Raw genomic sequence first — 25,117 nt, forward strand, 5'->3', positions numbered from 1 at the left:
TGTTTTCATATAACAACAATTAACCTATTCTATAAGTGTGTTGTTTTCATATAACAACAATTAACCTATTCTATAAGTGTGTTGTTTTCATATAACAACAATTAACCTATTCTATAAGTGTGTTGTTTTCATATAACAACAATTAACCTATTCTATAAGTGGGTTGTTTTCATATAACAACAATTAACCTATTCTATAAGTGTGTTGTTTTCATATAACAACAATTAACCTATTCTATAAGTGTGTTGTTTTCATATAACAACAATTAACCTATTCTATAAGTGTGTTGTTTTCATATAACAACAATTAACCTATTCTATAAGTGTGTTGTTTTCATATAACAACAATTAACCTATTCTATAAGTGTGTTGTTTTCATATAACAACAATTAACCTATTCTATAAGTGGGTTGTTTTCATATACCAACAATTAACCTATTCTATAAGTGTGTTGTTTTCATATAACAACAATTAACCTATTCTATAAGTGTGTTGTTTTCATATAACAACAATTAACCTATTCTATAAGTGTGTTGTTTTCATATAACAACAATTAACCTATTCTATAAGTGTGTTGTTTTCATATAACAACAATTAACCTATTCTATAAGTGTGTTGTTTTCATATAACAACAATTAACCTATTCTATAAGTGTGTTGTTTTCATATAACAACAATTAACCTATTCTATAAGTGGGTTGTTTTCATATACCAACAATTAACCTATTCTATAAGTGTGTTGTTTTCATATAACAACAATTAACCTATTCTATAAGTGTGTTGTTTTCATATAACAACAATTAACCTATTCTATAAGTGTGTTGTTTTCATATAACAACAATTAACCTATTCTATAAGTGGGTTGTTTTCATATAACAACAATTAACCTATTCTATAAGTGGGTTGTTTTCATATACCAACAATTAACCTATTCTATAAGTGTGTTGTTTTCATATAACAACAATTAACCTATTCTATAAGTGTGTTGTTTTCATATAACAACAATTAACCTATTCTATAAGTGTGTTGTTTTCATATAACAACAATTAACCTATTCTATAAGTGTGTTGTTTCAAATATTTTAATCTTTCTAATTGTCAGTGTTGTTCACAATACTAATGATTTAATGCTTCAAAATGTGGTTCTGATGTCATGTCTATAGAAGTTTTGAATTTCTAATGGCCACCTTGGTTATATAATAAAACAATTATCACAATGTGTGTGCTAAATGAAAGTTATGAAATTGAATACGTTTGAGAATTCTGTTATTTGTTGTTGTTTTTCATAAATTCCATACAGCACTAATGCTTAGATCATCTTCTTGATTTACTTATTTCTATGTACCGGTATGATGGGGTTTTTTTCCACGTTTAACAAAAACAGGGATTTTAGCATGTACCGGTACATTTTCAGACAGTATATATGTACAGGAGGTCAAAATATTTTTGCTTTGATAATATAGCCTGACTAAAATCAATTTAATTTTTTTTTTTTTTACAAAATTAGTTTGCTTACATGGGCCTTATAGTGAATGGACAAATTATTGTACAAAAAATGTCTTTGAAAGTCCCATCTTCAACACATCTAGCAGTGTATGACGGTCTGTATGTGATTGTTTGTTGTTTTAACAGGCCTCTGTTGTCATGGTACGTTAATGGAGCTCATCAGTTTCCAGACGCAGGCAGCAGATGGGACTTGTAGAGAGAACAGATTTAATGAGCCACTCCAGCCTGCCTGTCACTCTCTTAATTAAGCACCAGTGTAACATTACATCAGACATTTACTTCATTATGCACACCAGCATAAAAATATACTACTCAACTTTCACTGGCCGGCACCTGTGCCCAGAACAGGAGTGCACTACAGAAGCTTGTTCTGAATATGCATGTTAAACACTCTTACCTGACCTTTCACTGGTCTACCAGATTTAAAGCTGGTAGGTACACGGTTTGCAGCCCATTACCAGCACCTACCCAGAGCGAGTTCTTAACGGTTGGTTCAATGGGTAGGTGTAAGGCCACTACACCATCTTCTCTCTGACTAACCACTGACCAACTAACAACTAATCCACTGTCCTGGACAGACAGCCCAGATAGCTGAGGTGTGTGCCCAGTACAGCATGCTTTAACCTTAATTGGATATAAGCACGAAAATAAGTTGAAATTAATTAAATCAACTTTCACTGGCCTTTGTGGTGTAGTGGTTAACTACCAGATTTAAGGCTGGTAGGTACTCGGTTCACATACTGGTACCGGTTCACACCCGGATCGAGTTTAATGACTGGTTGGGTAGGTGTAAGGCCACTACACTGACTTCTTTCTAACTAATCACTAACAACTAACCTCTAACCTACTGTTTTTGACAGACAGCCCTGATGGCTGATGTGTGCGTGCCAAGGACAGCATGCTTGAACCTTAATTGGATATAAGCACAGAATAAGTATAAATGACAACATTATCAAAATCTGCAGGAATGTACAATGTGGGATCCAGGGGGAGGGATATTGGATATCATACTTTTGGTAATTGTGACATGTAGTCTTCTGAGGAAACCTGCTACATTTTTCCATTAGTAGAAAGTGATCTATTAACAGCACTTTCCCAGAGAAAGGACAGCTGATACCATGGCCTTTAATAAACCAGTTATGGGACACTGGTTGGGACTGGAATAAAACTCAATGGACTGTCAAGGCCAATTGATCCTAGGACTCCATCACAGCAAGAGTTCCACGAACAAGTTGAATCCTGCCTCTTGCCTGTTCATAGACACAGAGCTGAAAATTACAATGGATACAATCCCAGAACACCAGCCTCGGTGGTGTAGTGGTTAAGCCATCAGACTAAAGACTGGGAAGGTGCTGGTTTCACATTCCAGGACAGATCCCATTCAGGAAAGAAGGAAGGAAATATTTTATTTAACAACGCACTCAACACATTTTATTTATGGTTATATGGTGTCGGGCATTATGGTTAAGGACCACACAGATATGAGAGAGGAAACCAGCTGTCACTACTTCATAGGCTACTCTTTTCGATTAGCAGCAAAGGATCTTTTATATGCACCATCCCACAGATAGGATAGTGCATACCACAGCCTTTGTTACACCAGTTGTGGAGCACTGGCTGAAACGAGAAATAGCCCAATGGGTGGGCGGGGATTGATCCTAGATCGATCAGACATCAGGTGAGTGCTGTACCACTGAGCTACGTCTCACCTCCAGATCCCATTCAGAGCCAAATTTTGTAACAACTCAATGGGTAGATACAAAAATGTATTGTTAGCCCCATTTTCATATCTTCAGTGTGACTAGCAGCATCCTGAGAGGTCTTAATCTGAGGTCACTACACCAACTTCACTCTCACTAACAACTAACAACTAACCCTCTGTCTTCGACAGCCCAGATAGCTGAGGTGTGTGCCCAGTACATTGTGCTTGAACCGTAATTGGATATAAGCATGAAAATACAGTTAAAATAAAATGAACAATGAAAAGACACCACTAGAGCACATTGATTTATTAATCATGGGCTATTGGATGTCAAACGTGGTAATTTTGACATATAGTCTTAGAGAGGAAACCCGTTCCATTTTTTTCCATTAGTAGCATGAGATCTTTTATATGCACCATCCCACAGACAGGATAGCACATACCACGGTCTTTGATATACCAGTTATGGTGCACTGGCTTGGGTAGCATTAAAATGAGGAATTCTGGAAACATCTTTTATTTCTGTTAACATTGCATACGAGATGAAACATGAAGCAGTTCCGGTACATTGTATGCGTAGACATAATAACTCTTCTGGTGCGACCAGTTTTATAGTTTACATCCGAATCAACCGAGCTATAAATCTTTATACACTAGCTGGAATGACAAACTTCAGTGAGGGTTAGAGATAATTTATGCTTCATCGTGCTGTAATTTAATTAACATGTAATCTTGGATTTTCATAACCCTCACCCTAACTAACCCATCATACATTATCTGATAACTACAGTGAAACCGATTTAAACTGAACCCCCTTGGGTCTAAGTAAAAAGTCCTGTTTTTACAGGTATCTGCTTTAAAGAGGTTATGTTCTGTACTGATATTTAACAAAGGACCGTTAAAATGTCTATTTTTTGTTTTGGGGAATTCCGGTTTGCAGAGGGTCTGGGGTTTCACTGTATTTCTGTATATTTCCTTTTACTTTTCATTTTGTTCATTAAATCAGTTACATGTATCCAGAAAAGATGGTATATTATTACAGCAAGTTATAAAGTAAATGTTTATTAGGACTACGCGTATGTAATTGAAACCATGAAATGAATTATGTATCACATAATGATTAAATGTCTGTGAAATCTAGTATATATTTAGATAGATGTTGTAAATTAACTTTTTTATTTTTATTACAGTAAATTACCCCAAATACTGCCAATGTCCAAGGGAAAATCAAACATTTTTTATTAAAAAAATTGTGGAAGGGGTTGAAAGGAACAATGAATGTGTAACGTATACATATATATCCATTCTCTATCAAAATCGTGATTTTAACCAGTGGTAAAGTGCTGTTTGTTGCACAGTTTTCCATCAAAATCGTGATTTTAACCAGTGGTAAAGTGCTGTTTGATGCACAGTTTTCCATCAAAATCGTGATTTTAACCAGTGGTAAAGTGCTGTTTGATGCAGTTTTCCATCAAAATCGTGATTTTAACCAATGGTAAAGTGCTGTTTGATGCACAGTTTTCCATCAAAATCGTGATTTTAACCAGTGGTCAAGTGCTGTTTGATGCACAGTTTTCCATCAAAATCGTGATTTTAACCAGTGGTAAAGTGCTGTTTGATGCACAGTTGGTCAAGAATTGATCCCTGTTGGTGGGCCCATTGAGATATTTCTCATTCCAGCCAGTGCTCCACATCTGATGTAACAAAGGACGTGGTATGTACCATCCTGTGTGTGGGGTGCTGCATATAAAACATCCCTTGCTGCTAATCAGAAAAAGTAGCCTACTGTTTGGTGGAAGTGGGTTTCTAGCTATATCATTATCTGTGTGGTCCTTAGCCATATGTCTAATACTATATAACCTTAATTAAAATGTGTTGAGATCATTGATTAATAATGCATTCCTTCCTTCTTTCAAAAGTTCTTTACAGAAAATAATGGAGTTGTCAGGTATTACTGGGTATTACTGGGTATTACCGGGTATAGTATAGTAACATCTTGGAAGATCCATTAATTCTCAGTTTACATACACATTCATTCATTCATATAAAAAAAAATTCATATTTTCAAAAGGTTATACATTGTAGTTTCCCAGATACACATGAACAGTTAGTGTAATTCACTGGGTTGGTACACGAATGTCATCATCTACAGCTGTGTTTTTATGTCCATTATGTTCATTATGTTCTGGCATGTTGCCAATGTCAGTAAAAATCACAAGCAATTTTTCTGAAATATCCTATCAGTTAATCACAATATGGCAACATAATCAGAATAGAAAGTCTGATTTATGTTTCAGTTTTACTTATTTCTTGATCATTTTCTCAATATGGAAATTCTGAAGAGAGAACAATCTTGCACTGATCCAGTGAATTAGTCTGAAAGTTACTGAAGCATTAATATAGTCCAATAATTGTAGGCAAGACCATACCTGGCCTAAATTAAGGGGTGGGTGACTAGTAACAAAATAAGCTTAACTTGTTAATACTGGGTCTTCAACAGTTGGAAAAAAGCACAGCAGCGAACCCAGGAGTTTGTAAAAGGCGGGTCACAAACTTCTAAAATTTAAGTTTGCTAAATGCAAATGAGTTGGACTCCCAAAGGGAGTAATATCAGTAGGGGGTTCAGGGGCATGCTCCAAGGAAAAGTTTGAAAACAAGATGCTCAGAGACATGTTTTCAGGGCAAATAAAGTGACACCTCTAAATTAAAACAGATTTTAGCACATACATATAGCACTGGCATTATATTTAAACAATTCAATTCTGAAAAAAAATTAATTCTAAATATGATTCTGTATGCAATCTGATTTGTTATCTCCACAGGATATAAAGTTGCGCAAATGATTCTCCGCTGATAAATGCCAAAATAAATCTAACATAGTATTCTCAATATAATTAGTCGTTTGATGATGTGAATTTTCATTTTCATGTCTCTAGAGGTGTGGGAGAATTAGCGTCAAGTTACAAATGGAAAAAGTTTACCAATGAGCAAATTTAATAAATATTATGTTTCTCAATGTGTTTCAGTTTGGACCATGTTAATTTCAGCTCCATCCCACGATAGCTGCCACCATTATAGAGTCGTAAAAACTAGTTTAGAAACAATTATCCAATTGACTGTCGAAAGAAAGAATCAATATTTGCCATATCCTATAAATGACTTTTGTGTGTAAAAACATATTCAACAAATATTCAGCAAACATGTACAACAACATGTCTGCAAATAAAAAAATAAAACTTCCTAAACCCTTAGGGATGCATTTGGAACCTAGATGTAAAATATTTATTATTATAATAATGGCTTGCTTTCATTAATCTTATTCAAGAAAGAAAAAGGGATAGAAAAAGATGAAACAAAAAGACAGATGGAGATAAAGAATAATGTCTTTAGGCCATTATGAACTAAAACAGGTGTGGGTGAAATGACATATTTATTTTACAGTTTCAGGACATTGGAAATACAACACATCAAGCTAAAAACTAAGCAATTCCCTATAAGTTTTTGTCTTGGACTATATTCACTTTTTCAATGGCATGTATCTTTTTGCTATGGACATTTGCTTAATTGCAGGAGTTGCATATGTGTATTGCAGCATTTGGTCTACATAACAAAACAGAAAAACATCTGCAATAACATATGCTCTTTATACAGATAAGATAGCATATATACCATCGTATGGCATATACTTAATGTGAAGCACTTGTCAGTATACATGTATGAGGCTCACAGTTCGCTCTTCAATGAGATGAAAGAAGAACTTATTTTGGGTTGAAGCCAGTGGTGTGTCCACATGTGGTACCAATACCGCCCACTCACATGATGTCATCGTGACATGGTCATGCATCATGTCTGTTAGACTGAAAACATTATTCAAAAACATTATAATAAAAATATCACAAATACAGTTAAACCATTCAAAACCAGATCCTTAAAACTGGATGTTTTCCAGTCCCTTTTCATATGTCTTTTCATATGTCAGTAATGAACAGAACCTCACTAAACCAGATACCTCTAAAAACTGACTTTTTTCTTGGTCCTGACAGTGTCTGGTTTAGAAGGCTTTTACTGTACATGGAAAAAACATGTACAGTTCTTAGCATGTACCTGTACCGGCCACTCACATGATGGCATGATAACATGGCCTTGCACCAAGTCATTGACACAGGAACAGGAAAGTTCAGTTTAAAAACAAAAAACAAGCTATTTGTACAGGGCAAATACATGAACATAACATGTACAGTTATTAAGTGACCAATTTTTACACTTTATATTTCTATTATGGTGTCAGGGACCAAGAAAAAATGGATTATCCATCAACCTGTTGAAACAATCATACAATGTTTACAGGATAATTGTGGGGTTTTTGTAACCTATTTCAAAGATCTGCCCACTCATTTCCTTTCCATTATAAATTTATGATTCTATGATGGTGTAAATGAAATTAAACTATTAGCATGTCCAGAAAAAAAATGCATTAATGTTTTTAAAATAATTTTTACAAATTTAAATTGAAAAGGATAAACAAAATGCATGTTGTAAAATAATTTTCACATAATGTATGATGTTGATAAAGCCACTAACACAATTATTAAATGATTATTTTATCTGTAATAAACAGAGCATATTGTTCTATTAAATATTTATGAATTAATTCATCGTTAAATCAATACTTACTTATGTATGTGTGGGAAATATCTGGAGGAAAAACTAATCAGTGGCTATGAATTATTGCTGTAAATGTGTTAACATAAGCAACAATGTCATGCACGCTGCCTTAATTTGCTGAATTATAATCATGGTCATGTAGTGCAATTACAGTTATGACTTGGGAAATAGAAAAACAGAGAAAATGAGCATCATACATTTTCAACATTTTCATGTATACTGGCATTTACAATATTTACATTCAAGTACTCATTGACTGCATTTTGACAAAGTTGGGAGTAGGGTCTCCACGAGTACTTGAGTACTTGGGCACGGAGTCTAGCAAGACTCGAGTCCATTCACAGGCCTCAAGTACCTGTATAAATGAGACCAAGTAGAGCAATAACTTCAGCAGTAACTAACCAGTAATACAAGTTACATAATAATCATTATTACACACCAGTGTAAGATATTGCTCATGTCATAACAATCATTCAATATCTAACTAGTGTAATATCGGCGTCACGTAGATCACTTGCTGACCCAGTTCATAGACAAATAACGTGTAGTAGGGCTCGACATCTGCTTACTTCTGCCTTGTAGTTTCTTTCCAGTTGGTTTGTAATAAATAAAATACTAAACTAGCTTGCCTGTCGTACCATTTTTATGAAACTCGTGAACAATGTTGGTATCTGACTTGCTTTTGCTCGTCAGATAGCAAAACTGTTCACGAGTTTCATAAAAATGGTATGACAGGCAAGCTCGGTTAGTATTCTATGTTATGATCATGTGCTAGTTTCTCGTTTTAATCTGGCTGTCCATCCTTCACTTTACTGAATGCATCAACCAGTTTTTAAATTTAATTCAATAGCATGATTTCAGATTCATGTCCTGCTCTGGAATTAAGATGCATATATTTTACTTTATTCTTTAGTTTCATTATGATCTAGTAGTAAGTGTCGGGTACCCAGGTCCGGGTCGAGTTTGCCCCTCGAGTACTCGAGTCCAATCATGGAGGCCCTAGTTGGGAGTGTCTGTATCTTAACATCTAGGCAGTATTGATGATATGAAAATTACAGGTGTAACTCATGAAGGATATTCTGGTTAGAAAAAGCATGGCTAAAAAGAACCAAACAAAATTTAAACAGTCATCAGGACCTTTTGATTCCAGTACATTTGTTTTCTCTATTCCAGCATTAGCACAAGGTAAATATTTTATGACTGGGCTGACATAATGCAATAACTAAAAAGGATTATAATCCAAAAATTCAATAAGTTAATGAGGGAAGGTGGTCAACAGCCTGAAGTGTGGATTTTGACAGTTTTATTTTATTGTTTTTGGATCGACCAGGCAAAATAATTGTTTTGATGGGGGAGATGGGTACCTGGCAAATAAATTCTAAGTTTCACAGATGGTGTTACATTCCCATATATTGTGTGGGTTATGTAAATAATTTCTTTTCAAACATGAAAATCACAAGATAAAGATTTTCATCATCAGGGCTTCTAGAAAATAATTTTAACACTCCACTAGCTATGGGAAGAATTAATTTGATCGTCCTCTTCTGTGTCTCCTGTGCGAGGACTACCTTAGCAATCCAGTTTATCTTGGACACTAGGTGAAAATTATGGAGGTCAAAAACAAAAATCAATGTCTTGCAAATGATGGTCTGTGGTGTGTGTCAGTTCCAGTTCCTGTAATGAAGTCTGCAGCATCAACATGTTTCAGTCTGCCCTGGATAACAAACCACCAGGGAGGAGGATATGCAATGTACACAAGCCTCTCATGGACAAAAGAGCCGTGAATACATGACCAAGCTTTAATTGCAAACTCTTAAAGTGTTCTCCATGTGTTTGACCAAGCCTGAAATTATCGCCAACATGAATAATTTAACCCTTATGCCCGTTATTGGAATGCTGAAGAGCCCTTAAAATGTCTCATCAGCATATTTTTATGTCGCTAGGTCATCAGTATATTACAGAAATTCTGTGGAATTAAATGTCTTTCCACCATTACAAACATTTTTCGGTGCACTGTGATGAACATTCATAGGTGCAACTATAAACCAAGTTTCAATGACTTATAGTTTGTGAGAAACAACACACTAAAAATGCAAAACTTTAATATTAAACTTTACTACAAAAGTTGACATCATTGCACCATTACTAATTAATATCTATATATTACAATGTACATTGCTATGAAATCAACACCAGTGAATGAGAATTAAATATAATTTGTAAAAACTATTAATAAATGTTCTGCCTTTTTTTATGTCTTTTACTGAGAAAAATCTTTTTGTATTGATCCTTGTAATAATTTCTAAGAAAACATCAAATGTAAACATCATTAAGAATAGAAGGAAATGTTTTATTTAACGACGCACTCAACACATTTTATTTACGGTCATATGGCATAAGACTCACAGCCAAGGACCACACAGATATTGCGAGAGGAAACCCCACTGTCGCCACTTCATGGGCTACTCTTTTCGATTAGCAGCAAGGGATCTTTTATATGTACCATTCTATTAAGAATAGTGTCATTTAGCTTCTTTTACCTTTGGGGCGCGATGTAGCCCAGTGGTAAAGTGCTCACTTGATGCAAGGTCAGTTTGAGGTCGATCGCTGTCAGTGGGCCCATTGGGCTATTTCTCGTTCCAGCCAGTGCACCACAACTGGTATATCAAAGGCCGTGATATGTGTTATCCTCTCTGTGGGATGGTGCATATAAAAGATACCTTGCTACTAATGGAAAAATGTAGCGGGTTTCCTATCTAAGACTATATATAAAAATTACCAAATGTTTGACATCCAATAGCTGACGATTAATAAATCAACGTGCTCTAGTGGTGTCATTAAACAAAACAAACTTCTTCCTTTACCTTTTTTTGAGTGTGTGAGGGTATAGGGGCATTGGTCCTTCTGATTATTAGCTTTATAATAGTGAATGTGACCCTAAGAACTTCAGTGAGAAAACTCTACCATATTTATCGTGAATTTAGCTGGGGACAAGATACTTTATTTGGTACATTTGCAGTTCACACAACTCTGGCAAAAATTTAATTTGGAAGAACCAGAACCAGAAAAAAAAAAATCCGAAGTTGCCATTTAACATTGCAGACATCAGACAACATGCAAATATCTGTACAAATTCCCAGTCAGAAAGCACAGAATCAAAGATCATAAATGTTTCAAAGATGTAATTTGTAAAGAAAACAATAAAATGATTACTCCAAACAAACTACATTTCCCATGATGATTTCATTTCACATGTACATGTCCCAATACATAGAACATGCAAATTCAAGGCTAGATTCTTTAGGAACTGGCATGCTCATTAATTCAGCAACAACAAAAAAAATGAACCGTTTAGGACCGTAATCAAAAGACGAAGTGTGACATAAATCAGAAAGAGACGAGAAAAATCAATAAGAAACAAACACAGCTCATGTAATTGAGGAAGAAGGCATGTCGTTCTTTTCAGCTAACATGGGTGAAATTGACCCACTGCCGCTTTTTGCGCTAGTAATGAGCAAGAACTACATGTATGCGGGTTCTGAATGGTCGCGCTGCCTGTTGGAGTTTGAAATTGCCTTTGTAACAAAGCTCTAACACACAACACATCATTATGTGAACAGGATTGTATTCATGATTCACCCACTAAATGTCACAAGAAATGTCAAGATATAGAAGTCCAGTCATTATGTACAGGCATAGAATTGTGAAAACTGGAAAGTTACTGTGTACACTGTATGTACTCATTGAACAATAATACAAAAAATTATGCAAGCACATAACAATAAAATCTGTTGCCAGTCCTTATAACCAATGTATTTCCATAACAGCCATTTCACATCTAATTTTCAAGCACATAACAATAAAACCTGTTGGAAAAACCAGTCCTTATAAGTTATAACCAATGCATTTCCATAACAACCATTTCACATCGATCCTGTTTACATATATGTATTTCTACCTGTATAAACAGGATAAATATCTATGCATAAAGCCTACTATTGGTATATCCCTAGACTTGCCAATCTTTTAGTTTGACTACATTCATGCACATGTACAGAATGACAAGTATTAGATATTAGCAGAGCAAACAAAAAGAGGAAGAAACAAAAGGTTATTGTTTAATTATTTAGTCAGCATCTCTTTGATCTGAAACCTGACTTGTGAAATATTGACTAGGAATGTGAAAAATGTAATCTACTAATGCCACAAGGATTACACTTGTCTGTGATATATACCAATTATTCCATAGGGAGTATCTAGAATACATACCATAGCTAGTCTTTTCATTTCAAAATTAAGGAAAAGGTTAATAGTAAATTTAGATAGTATACATCCCTCCACATCTAAAATTGAATTTACTGAGATTTGATAAAAAAACACACACAAAAAACCCACCAGTAATTTAGCTGGCAGCTGTCTAAATATGACAAGGCTGCAATTAGGCTGTTAATTAACATACCAGTAATGGAAAACTGACTGTAATGGTTTTAAAATGACAACACAAAAATCTGCTCAAAAGGGACAAATTTTACCATATATTTGCTTTCAACTGACCACTAACCCACTGCCCTGGGCTGACAGCCCAGATAGATGAGGTGTGTGCCCAGGGCTGTGTGCTTGAACCTTAACAGGACATAAGAATGGAAATATGTAAAAATGAAATCACATGAGTTAAATCTTTAATAAGAAGAAAATCAATTACTTTTGTGGGGACTAAGCAAGTTGAAATTAGATCCCAATTACAGCCTACCACAAAAAAGGGTAATTTCAAACCCTGCATTATTTCTCTTCAGGTGGGATGTAGCTCAGTGGATAGAGCACTCGGTCCTCTGGGGCCTAGCTTGGCATTCTCACGTGGTACGCAGACTTTTTCAGCGATGGAATAAAACACTGTTGGCTGTGCGTTTACATCATATATTTTAATTTTAAAAAAATATTTGCAATCTCAGGTGGTACACAACTGCGTACATGCGTATATGGAAGCTAGGCCCCTGGTCCTTGTGTCTGCATCATAGGATCAAACATCTCAGTGGACCCATTCCCGACACTACTAGTACACCAATGCTGGTACAGTATATCTAACACTGTTATAGTCCGTCTGCGTGAAAAGGGAATCGATGAATTGACATATAAGTCTATAATAAACAATATTAAATATTATATTCATACATATTACTGAGTTTTAAACCCATACCAACTCAAAAATGTTTTTTTTACAAAACATTTCTATGTTAAAAAAACAAGTTTACTTAACAAACTGCCATCAAAGTATATAGATTAATCTTATTTTTAATACAGGGGTGAAGACAAAATGTTAGAATAGCCTTTGCTGCATTGCTATTGAAATAATCGATAATGCAGTACACCGAGACTAAAGGTATATGAATTTTAACTTTATTCATTATACAGTTATATGCCGATTCATCAGTTCCCATTTTACGCAAACAGAATTACCAATAATCTGACATCCAATAGCCGATGAATAATAAATCAATGTGCTCTTGCTAAACAAAACAAACTTTTATTTTTTTTCAAGTTAGGTTTTTGACTTTTCATGGTGTCAGATATACACAAACGCTCTTCTTCCTAGAAGACAATAACAATAACATTAATCCCCAGTGTTTTCCAGCAAGTTGGAAGCCGTGACTCATGGGGGACTTGAACACATCACAAGTCAATGACATGCCATTACAGGGGACAAGGCCGGTTGTTGTATTAATCATCAAAGTGAATTTGACAGATCCTGCAGCACCGCACAACAGCCACATTGCAGCAAACTGGGTTATCCTGCCATAAACCAACCGACTTCAAATACAATCAGTGTGTGTGCTGTTTTATGTATATGCCACATAGCTTTGCATTTAGGCTATATGTGCAATCTACTAAAAAACACAGAATCCATAACTTATTGCTTGCTGTTTGAATATCATTATGATACACCCATTCTTTCATGCCAAAGACATTTCTAACAATTAAAATAATTTTAAGACAAGGATTTAAAAAATGTCTTGAGATAGTAAAAACCATGGTACCATATGATGTGCTGTGTACAATGTGTGTGCTGTTTTATGTATAAGCTCATTAGCTTTTCATCTTTGCCATATGTGCAATCTATTAAAAAGAACCAAAGCAGAATCCATTACTGATTGCTTTGCTGTTTTAATATCGTTATAATACACCCATGTTCTCATGCCAAAGACATTTCTTGTACTTTTAATTTCATTGTCACAAACAGCTTTGCATTCAGAATGAGCAGATTCAATGCAGTGCAAATGCATGGGTTTGTGGATGGCATATAGAGATTAATCTTTAATCAGAACATCTGTGTTGTCTCAGAAATCACCAGAGATGATCTATGAACCCTGTTTTTATATAGCACTCTTATTCACACACTTTTCTCACATCTGAAACTGCAGGTGGAAGCCATGTATAACTGCTCCATTACCACTAGGTTTGTGTTAAATCAAAAACTTACACAAAATCACAATACAACATGTGATATTTATTATGTAAGCAGCTTATGGTACTACAATGACTTGTCACAATTTATAATATGTTTTGTTCAAAGACACCACTAGAGCACATTGATTAATTAATAATTGGCTGTTGGGTGTCAAACATTTTATAATTCTGACAAGTTGTCATCAGGGGAAACTTGCTACATTTTTCCATTAGCAGCAAAGGATCCTTTACATGCATTTTCCCCACAGACAGGATATTACATACCATGGCCTTTGATGTACCCGTTGTTGGCCATTGGTTAGAACACAATAAAACTAGTTATGGTATGTGACACATCGCCATCTCAAGTTGTACTTGCATGCAAGGTTTGATGATTATATATGAATTAATAAGGAAGATATGGCCTGGATAAAGATTTCCTTTCAGGTGCAGTGATGCATGAAAAGTAGGTCGTGGTGACCTAGTTATGGTACACAGCACACCACCAACACAAGCTGAACCTGCATGCAAGGTCTGATGATCCTATATGAACTGATAAGAAAGATGTTTCGTTTCTCGACGGATGGACAGACAAGATGGATGTATGGACAATGCCATACCATGATATGAAGACAGGCATATGCAAATGATTCCATTGAGGACAATTTCCTGCGACCGACCCATGGCACCACAGAAACTACTCTGAGACAATGCAGACATCAACGTGATCAAAACTGGGGGAATGATTAATTTCTCCCCTAACTTAGATTATGGGTTGCCATTTAAGTTATTACCATATAAATTCAGATGCTACCTAGGGGAATGAAGGAAGGAAATGTTTTATTTAACGAAGCACTCAACACATTTTATTTACAGTTATGTGGCCTCAGACATATAGTTAAGGACCACACAGATATTGAGGGAGGAAACGCTGTCACCACTTCATGGGCTACTCTTTTCGATTAGCAGCAAGGGATCTTTTATATGCACATCCCACAGACAGGATAACAAATACCACTGCCTTTGATATACCAGTCGTGGTGGACTGGCTGGAGCAAGAAATAGCTCAGTGGGCCCACCGACGGGGATTGATCCCACACAGACCGTGCATCAACCGAACATTTTACCACTGGACTATGTCCCGCCCCATGCTACTTAGGGGAGCCAAAAGTAACCCTCCTTGAACTACTCTCAGGGGAGTGATGGGGGAGTGGGAGTGATACCTGCCCTTAAAAAGCAAGGTCTGAGACACATAGTATGGCCGTACTGCTTACCTGAGTTCGACAAATCCATCGACGAGGGACACGGAGAAGAAGTCGGCCTTGGCGCCCTCAATCTCGGCGCTGAACAGCAGCAGTCCATGTTTGGCTTCTGGCAGGAACTCCAGGGAGATGCGGAACTCCTTGTGAGCATTCCGCAACACGGGCAGCGCCAGGAACCCAGTACCACGGAACTTGGGGTAACGAACAGTGATCACTGAAAGAAAAAAGACCAACATTGATAAGGAATTAGGGAACATTGTTATAAATAGAGAATAACTAGTTAATGTTAGTTTGTTTGTTTTGGTCAACAACACCACGAGAGCACATCTATTAATTAATTATTGGCTATTGGGTGTCAAACAGTTAGTAATCCTGACTCATAGTTTTCAGAGAAAACCCGCTACATTTTTCCATCTTTTATATGCACTTTCGCACAGACAGGAAAGCACATACCATAACCTTTGACCAGTCATGGTGCACTGGAACGAGAAAAACCCAATCAGTTGAATGGATCCACCGAGGTAGTTTGATCCTGCGATGCAAGCACCTCAGGCAAATTAATGAATGATGTAGGATATCGGTTTTACCCTCGGGCCTATTGAGATCAGGCAAGAAAAAAAATACTATATACAAATATTTCCTGGTTCAGATATGGTTCTGCCGGCCACAATGTCAGTTGATGGTAGATTTCAAATAACATAACTCTAAAAGAATGCGCATTGGCTTAATATAACAAAAAATCTCAAAAATAACAGATGACAGGATTTTAGCAAGGTGATGTCAACAGTCAAACTGAAAATTTTAATATTTTTCTCAATGTGTTTCATTACCTACAAATATAGATACATATAATAGCTTTACAATGACACCAAAATCATATATTTATGTCGACTAGAAGAGGCGTTATAACATCTGAAAGGTCATGAGGTGTCAAGGTCAGGTCAAACTATAATGAAAGGTCGGATTGATCTCAAATTTATACACTAAACATAACTCATGAATGTAAACTTATACAACAACTTTCATTAATTTTGAAAGCCGTCATAAAAATTCTTGATTGATGTGATATGGGGTCTCCCATTTGCTAACTTAATCAATTACCTCAAAAATGCATTGAAATGAGTCACTTCTGAATTTCAGAACACCGTCTGTTTTTCACATAAATGATTAATAATTTGTATGGATTTACAGTGATGCATAACCAACACATGAACAAGACAATGGTTTGTGTAAAATATTGTGTCATGATGATTCAAGAAAGAAAGAAAAGAAAGAAAGAAAGAAAAGAAAGAAAGAAAGAAAGAAAGAAGAAAAGAAAGAAAGAAATAAAGAAAGAAAGACGAAAGATAGCCCATGAAGAAAGAAGCATCAACAATAAACCAATTATTAACTTACATATTTCACATCTAATTCCAGTGGTGCCCAGCGGACAGTTGCATTGTGGGATTCCCCCTTCCACCGTGCACGTTCCATTGTTAGTGCAGTCGATACCACTGCACGTTACCTTCTCCGGCAACAGCTTCTCTCCCTTGCCGAATCGGTACTTCGCATGCTGCTCTAAATCCAGAGAGTTGTCTCCCCCTTCTCTGATATGAAAATAGGAAATTGGATCGGGAAGATCCTGCTTCAAGTCAATAGTTTTTATTTTAATTTCAGGTTCTGTGGGCACCAACACTTGGTTCTGGGAATCCTGTAAACTCTTTGTCTTTTTGGCGCTGTGTTCTGCATGAAGCTGCACCAGTTTGTCTTTTGGTTGGTTAGATACATCGGAACTGCCTGACTGGCTTTCAGCATTTCCGTGTAAAATGTTAACATTGTCATCAATGGGTAAGGAGTCTGTGTCGTGAGCCTTGTGAATTGTATAGGCTGTGTGATCATTGTCCTGTGTTAACTTAGGACTGTCTGCATTTTCTGTGCTCATTGGTTCCACAGAAACAAAGTCAGGATCAACTACAAAAGATAAAATATATGTTTAAAATAATGTACAAATAGTAAACTACAATTCCAAACCAGAAATGTCTAAACAGATTGAAAAGACATAAAGATGAAAAATACTAGTCACACATATAGTCATACAGGTATACCGGTATTACAATACAGAATACTACATGCATGACCATTTGATATAATTTGCTTGAAAACATATCTAACTAGCAAAAGCCAGTTGGATACATTTTTAAACAAGTAGTAAGAAAAATAGTATCTAATGTACATGAGTCTAATATGTTTCTCAAAAACTAGGTTCAAAGAAATTTAAATGTCTTTTTCAACTAAACCTATTGTATACATCTACTGACAAGATTAACAATCAGTTCCAATAGTGCTAATTTCAATGGAAGGTGCCGTTTTGGTGTCCAAATCAGACTACTTCCTTGACCTCTTTCTTACTAATCACTAATTATTAACCAATAAGCCAATATAGCATAAAAATTAATGTACAGTTTTGTCAACCCTTTTATCTTATAACAGGATATCTTGAGGTGGAGAACGTGTTTCATGGTCTCGACCTTTACCTCGTAATCCCAGGACATCTGGATACTGAGAAATAGTCCAATTGTCTCGACCTCTGTAATCTTGTTATTCCAGGATGTTGGGGAAATAGTCCCATGGTCTAGACCTCTGTTATCTTGTCAGACAAAAAAAATCTGGATGTCAAGAAATGGTCCCATGGCTTTGTTATCTTGTTAGCATAGGATATCTGGATATTGAGAAATGGTCCAACAGTGTAATTTTCTAAAAACAAATGCCATGTTTGTCTCAACTCACAGTTATCTTGGGGTCGTTTAGTTCTTTCAGCATCAAGGTAAGAAAGTTTAACAGTAAGTGTTTATCAAGTTTCATCCTAATACACAGGGGTGTAGGAAGGTGCCAAAAAGTGGGTGCGCGCGCACACACAGACAAGATACACACACACACACAGATATATATATATATGTAACAGAATACAAATCAACCTCCACTGAGGGGATTCGAACCACGGACTCTCACTACGAGAATCCAGTGCTCTACCAACTGAGCTAATAGGGAAATTCCCACTAGCTATTGCTAGTTTGTATAATTATATATATGAACCATCGCTGCTGCTGCTACAAAGTGGGGGGGCACATGACCCTTACCCCTCTCCCCACCCCACCCACTTCCGACGCAAGTGTAATATTAAATATGTTCAGATGTTTGTAGAGTGTATTTAGTATCCTTTGTTATTTTTTTTGTTTTTTTTTTTAAAGGCATTAATTATGTAAATATTGTTTTTAAATAAAAAAGATTTTTCCTTTTGTATCTCCATCTTTTTAACAACAGCTAAAAGAGAAATAACGACAACAAACAAAAACAAGAAAAAATTACAACAATCCAACTCAATCTCCCAGTTTTTGAGGAATCCAACATTGAGTTGCATTGGTCATGATTCACAATTCACATATAACAAGATGGTTAATAATATCCATATAAATAAATAATATCATTAAACACACTGTTAAATAACCATTTCAATTCATTACTAAAACACAACATGCCAATATCTAACATGATATTTTTACATTATTTTAACCAAATATTCACATATTTTAATTAGTAGAAATAAACATACTTGAACACTGTACTTCTTCTGTACAAAATAAATTCATGTAATTTAATTAGTCGAAATATACATATACCCAATACTTGAGCACTGTAAATTCCACTGTGTGAGATAAATTCTTGTAATTGATTTAGGATAAATAAACATATCCCAATACTGGAGTACTGTAACTTCCTCTGTACAAGGTATTTGTCGATAACATGATATATTTAGCACAAGACAAGATGAATGAAGCTAATGAATATGCCAGAATGTCTAGACATGATACGAGATGAATAGACCATGGCTCACCTTGTTATGTCCCAGACATGACACTGGCACGTGGTAACAAGTGTAGAATCTTACCTACATGTATTACGTACACCATCTGAGAGTATAACATATTTCTAGTATAGTCTAGTATATCACTTATTACAGCCATGCTGTTTCTTTAGTGTTTGACAACCAACAGCCGATGATTAATAAATTAATGTGCTCTAGTGGTGTCCTTAAACAAAACAAACTTCTTTACTGACAAGTGTATGCTCAAAATCATGTGTATTTAATGTAATACTTGTGGCATTAGAATGTACATTTTTGCAGTTAAAAGTTAACAAGCGTTAATATCTAGCTCAGTTGGTAGAGAGCTTGCCTAAAGATAAAGTTTGTTTTGTTTAACAACACCAAGAGGGCACACTTATTAGTTAATCATCAGCTATTGGATGTCAAACATTTGGTGACTCGTAGTCATCAGAGGAAACCCGTTACATTTTTCCACTAGCAGCAAGAGATCTTTTATATGCAATTTCCCACAGACAGGAAAGCACATACCTTTATCAAGTTGTGGAGCACTGGTTGGAACAAAAAAAAAACTCAATCAGTTGAATGGATCGAATGAGGTGGTTGAATCTTGCAACGCAAGCACCTCAAGCGAGCGCTCAACCAACTGAGCTAAATCCCACCATGAGTTGGTCTAAGGTGCTTAGGTTGAAGAATCTAATACTCTTGGTGGACATGTTCTCTGATTGGGTTTTTTATCCATCCCAACCTGTTATATTAAGAGCTGTGGTATGTACTGTAGGAAATGCATAAAAAAGATCCCCATGACCATTATATTAAGGGCTGTGGTATGTACTGTAGGAAATGCATAAAAAAAGATCCCCATGACCGTTATATTAAGGGCTGTGGTATGTACTGTAGGAAAGTGCATAAAAAGATCCCCATGACCGTTATATTAAGGGCTGTGGTATGTACTGTAGGAAAGTGCATAAAAAGATCCCCATGACCGTCATATTAAGGGCTGTGGTATGTATTGTAGGAAATTGATAAAAAAAAGATCCCCATGACCGTTATATTAAGGGCTGTGGTATGTACTGTAGGAAAGTGCATAAAAAGATCCCCATGACCGTTATATTAAGGGCTGTGGTATGTACTGTAGGAAATGCATAAAAAAAGATCCCCATGACTGTTATATTAAGGGCTGTGGTATGTACTGTAGGAAATGCATAAAAAGATCCCCATGACCGTTATATTAAGGGCTGTGGTATGTACTGTAGGAAAGTGCATAAAAAGATCCCCATGACCGTTATATTAAGGGCTGTGGTATGTACTGTAGGAAAGTGCATAAAAAGATCCCCATGACCGTTATATTAAGGGTTGTGGTATGTACTGTAGGAAATTGATAAAAAAAGATCCCCATGACCGTTATATTAAGGGCTGTGGTATGTACTGTAGGAAAGTGCATAAAAAGATCCCCATGACCGTTATATTAAGGGCTGTGGTATGTACTGTGGGAAATGCATAAAAAAAGATCCCCATGACCGTTATATTAAGGGCTGTGGTATGTACTGTAGGAAATGCATAAAAAAAGATCCCCATGACCGTTATATTAAGGGCTGTGGTATGTACTGTAGGAAAGTGCATAAAAAGATCCCCATGACCGTTATATTAGGGCTGTGGTATGTACTGTAGGAAATGCATAAAAAGATCCCCATGACCGTTATATTAAGGGCTGTGGTATGTACTGTAGGAAATTGATAAAAAAAGATCCCCATGACCGTTATATTAAGGGCTGTGGTATGTACTGTAGGAAATGCATAAAAAAAAGATCCCCATGACCGTTATATTAAGGGCTGTGGTATATACTGTAGGAAATGCATAAAAAAGATCCCCATGACCGTTATATTAAGGGCTGTGGTATGTACTGTAGGAAATTGATAAAAAAGATCCCCATGACCGTTATATTAAGGGCTGTGGTATGTACTATTGGAAATTGCATAAAAAAGATCCCTTTGCTGCTGCTAAAAAAAAAATGTTGTGGGTTTCCTTTACCAGATTTTTATATCCATTAGCTGATAATTACTTAATCAAATGAGCTCTAATGGGTGTCATTAAAGAAAACAATCTTCAAAAAACATTTTGCATCAGAATGTACATTTTTGCAGCCAAGTTAATGTGATAAATATATAGCCCAGGGTCCACTTGTTCAAAGTATAGTTAAATTAACAATGGGTTAGTCTAATAATTTCTTGTATTTATGTTTGATAAATATATAGCCCAGGGTCCACTTGTTCAAAGTATGGTTAAATTAACCCTGGGTTAGTCTAATAATTTCTTGTATTTATGTTTGCACAAATACAAAATGAACTTTAGATTGATAGTGTATAGATAACTATGATTGTCCTAATTCATGTTTCCATATTATGTTTTCAGTTATTATTTGTATTGATTCAGTCCTTGGTTTTGAAAATGTCTGTTAACCACTGTTTAAATTAACCAACATTTGAACATCTGGCCCCTGATAGCCACTGATATCAACATTTGAACATCTGGCCACTGATATCAACATTCGAACATCTGGCCCCCCCCCCCCCCCCCCCGATATCAACATTTGAACATCTGGCCCCTGATATCAACATTTGTTTGGAATACAGTAGAATTCGTTAGCTCGACCTCAGAAGGGTCAAACCACTGCAACGCTCGAACCAAAAACGAAGTCACAAGTTTTTTGTTCGGTAAATCCTTATATTAACTGATGAAGGGTCAAACATGTCCAGGATTGACTATAAGCCTTCGCTTGAACTAAATTATGGGTCCCATATGTGTTAATAGCTATATTTCCTTCGAACTGGTGATCCATCAAATATCAAATGGTAAACTACTAAAAAGGACTAACAATTGCTGCGCTTGCACAGTTGGTTATTACAACCTTCAGATTAAATATTTAGGCAGAACGAACTATAGAAATAAATAAATAAATGTTTTATTTAACGAGGCAGTCATAGATGAATCGGGGAATCGTAACACTAGCCATGCAATCCTTTCGTTACCACACTTGCCATTTTGTTTGTTATCGGTAATGATCTTTAAGTACAGCTAGTGTTATTGTAACTGTTAGATGAACTGTGACACTAATCAAACAATTAGTGCACAAACGGGCCTCAGCATAAAGCGTTACTTTGAACACGACTACATTTCTGGAAAATGGACAGTGCTGCATTTTTTATTTAATAATAAATTCATGTAAATACAGATAAAGAATTTGTCATTTACTTATTTTATTTCAGTGCACTTATATGTATTACACAATTTGTATCTAATTCAACTTTCTAACTGATGTTACGGAATGTCCGATGTTGACCGAATGGTTCGGTCGAACTACCCGATGGGTCAAACACTTTCTCGAGCACCGACAGGGTTTGAACCTACGGGATTCAGCTGTACTTGTTTATAACAACTACACAGCACACTTTACACTATGGCTATTTAAACAACATCTGCTTGTTTATAACAACTACACAGCACACTTTACACTATGGCTATTTAAAAAACATCTGCTTGTTTATAACAACTACACAGCACACTTTACACTATGGCTATTTAAAAAAACATCTGCTTGTTTATAACACCTACACAGCACACTTTACACTATGGCTATTTAAACAACATCTGCTTGTTTATAACAACTACACAGCACACTTTACACTATGGCTATTTAAACAACATCTGCTTGTTTATAACAACTACACAGCACACTTTACACTATGGCTATTTAAAAAACATCTGCTTGTTTATAACACCTACACAGCACACTTTACACTATGGCTATTTAAAAAACATCTGCTTGTTTATAACAACTACACAGCACACTTTACACTATGGCTATTTAAACAACATCTGCTTGTTTATAACAACTACACAGCACACTTTACACTATGGCTATTTAAAAAACATCTGCTTGTTTATAACAACTACACAGCACACTTTACACTATGGCTATTTAAAAAACATCTGCTTGTTTATAACAACTACACAGCACACTTTACACTATGGCTATTTAAACAACATCTGCTTGTTTATAACAACTACACAGCACACTTTACACTATGGCTATTTAAAAAACATCTGCTTGTTTATAACAACTACACAGCACACTTTACACTATGGCTATTTAAAAAACATCTGCTTGTTTATAACAACTACACAGCACACTTTACACTATGGCTATTTAAAAAACATCTGCTTGTTTATAACAACTACACAGCACACTTTACACTATGGCTATTTAAAAAAACATCTGCTTGTTTATAACAACTACACAGCACACTTTACACTATGGCTATTTAAACAACATCTGCTTGTTTATAACAACTACACAGCACACTTTACACTATGGCTATTTAAAAAACATCTGCTTGTTTATAACACCTACACAGCACACTTTACACTATGGCTATTTAAAAAACATCTGCTTGTTTATAACAACTACACAGCACACTTTACACTATGGCTATTTAAACAACATCTGCTTGTTTATAACAACTACACAGCACACTTTACACTATGGCTATTTAAAAAACATCTGCTTGTTTATAACAACTACACAGCACACTTTACACTATGGCTATTTAAACAACATCTGCTTGTTTATAACAACTACACAGCACACTTTACACTATGGCTATTTAAAAAACATCTGCTTGTTTATAACAACTACACAGCACACTTTACACTATGGCTATTTAAACAACATCTGCTTGTTTATAACAACTACACAGCACACTTTACACTATGGCTATTTAAAAAACATCTGCTTGTTTATAACAACTACACAGCACACTTTACACTATGGCTATTTAAACAACATCTGCTTGTTTATAACAACTACACAGCACACTTTACACTATGGCTATTTAAAAAACATCTGCTTGTTTATAACAACTACACAGCACACTTTACACTATGGCTATTTAAAAAACATCTGCTTGTTTATAACAACTACACAGCACACTTTACACTATGGCTATTTAAACAACATCTGCTTGTTTATAACAACTACACAGCACACTTTACACTATGGCTATTTAAACAACATCTGCTTGTTTATAACAACTACACAGCACACTTTACACTATGGCTATTTAAACAACATCTGCTTGTTTATAACACCTACACAGCACACTTTACACTATGGCTATTTAAAAAACATCTGCTTGGAAAAGAAAGTAAAAACATTTGTTTTGTTTAACGACACCAACAGAAAACATTGGTTTATTAATCATCGGCTCTTGGAATGAAGGAAGCCCACTGTCGCCACTTCATGGGCTACTCTTTTATATTAGCAGCAAGGGATTGTTTATATGCACCATCCCACAGACAGGATAATACATACCACGGCTTTGATATACAAGTCGTGGTGCACTGGCTGGAGCGAGAAATAGCCCAATGCCTGGCTCTTGGATGTCACACATTTGGTAATTTTGAAATAGTCTCAGAAAAGAAACCTGCTACATTTTTCCATTAGTAGTAGGGATCTTTTATATGCACCATCCCACAAACAGGATAACACATACCACATCCTTTGATATACCCAGTCGTGGTGCACTTGCTGGAATGAGAAATCACCCAATGGGACCACTAATTGGGATCAATCCCAAACCGACCACACATCAAACGAGCGCTTTACCACTGAGCTACGAAATGTAA

The 25,117-nt window shown here is 35.7% G+C and overlaps 1 protein-coding gene across 1 annotated transcript in view; it reads right to left on the reverse strand.

The window, feature by feature from the left end:
• Positions 1 to 25,117, reverse strand: part of LOC121376310 (pikachurin-like) — a 94,293-nt gene that overhangs the window by 22,034 nt on the left and 47,142 nt on the right. The window contains exons 3-4 of the mRNA XM_041504150.1: positions 16,969 to 17,523; positions 15,586 to 15,787 (exon numbers count right to left, since the gene is read on the reverse strand). Coding sequence (XP_041360084.1) covers positions 15,586 to 15,787; positions 16,969 to 17,523 — 757 coding nt within the window. The remainder of the gene's footprint in view (positions 1 to 15,585; positions 15,788 to 16,968; positions 17,524 to 25,117) is intronic.

This window comes from Gigantopelta aegis, chromosome 6 (assembly GCF_016097555.1).
Source record: "Gigantopelta aegis isolate Gae_Host chromosome 6, Gae_host_genome, whole genome shotgun sequence".
Classification (NCBI taxonomy): domain Eukaryota; kingdom Metazoa; phylum Mollusca; class Gastropoda; order Neomphalida; family Peltospiridae; genus Gigantopelta; species Gigantopelta aegis.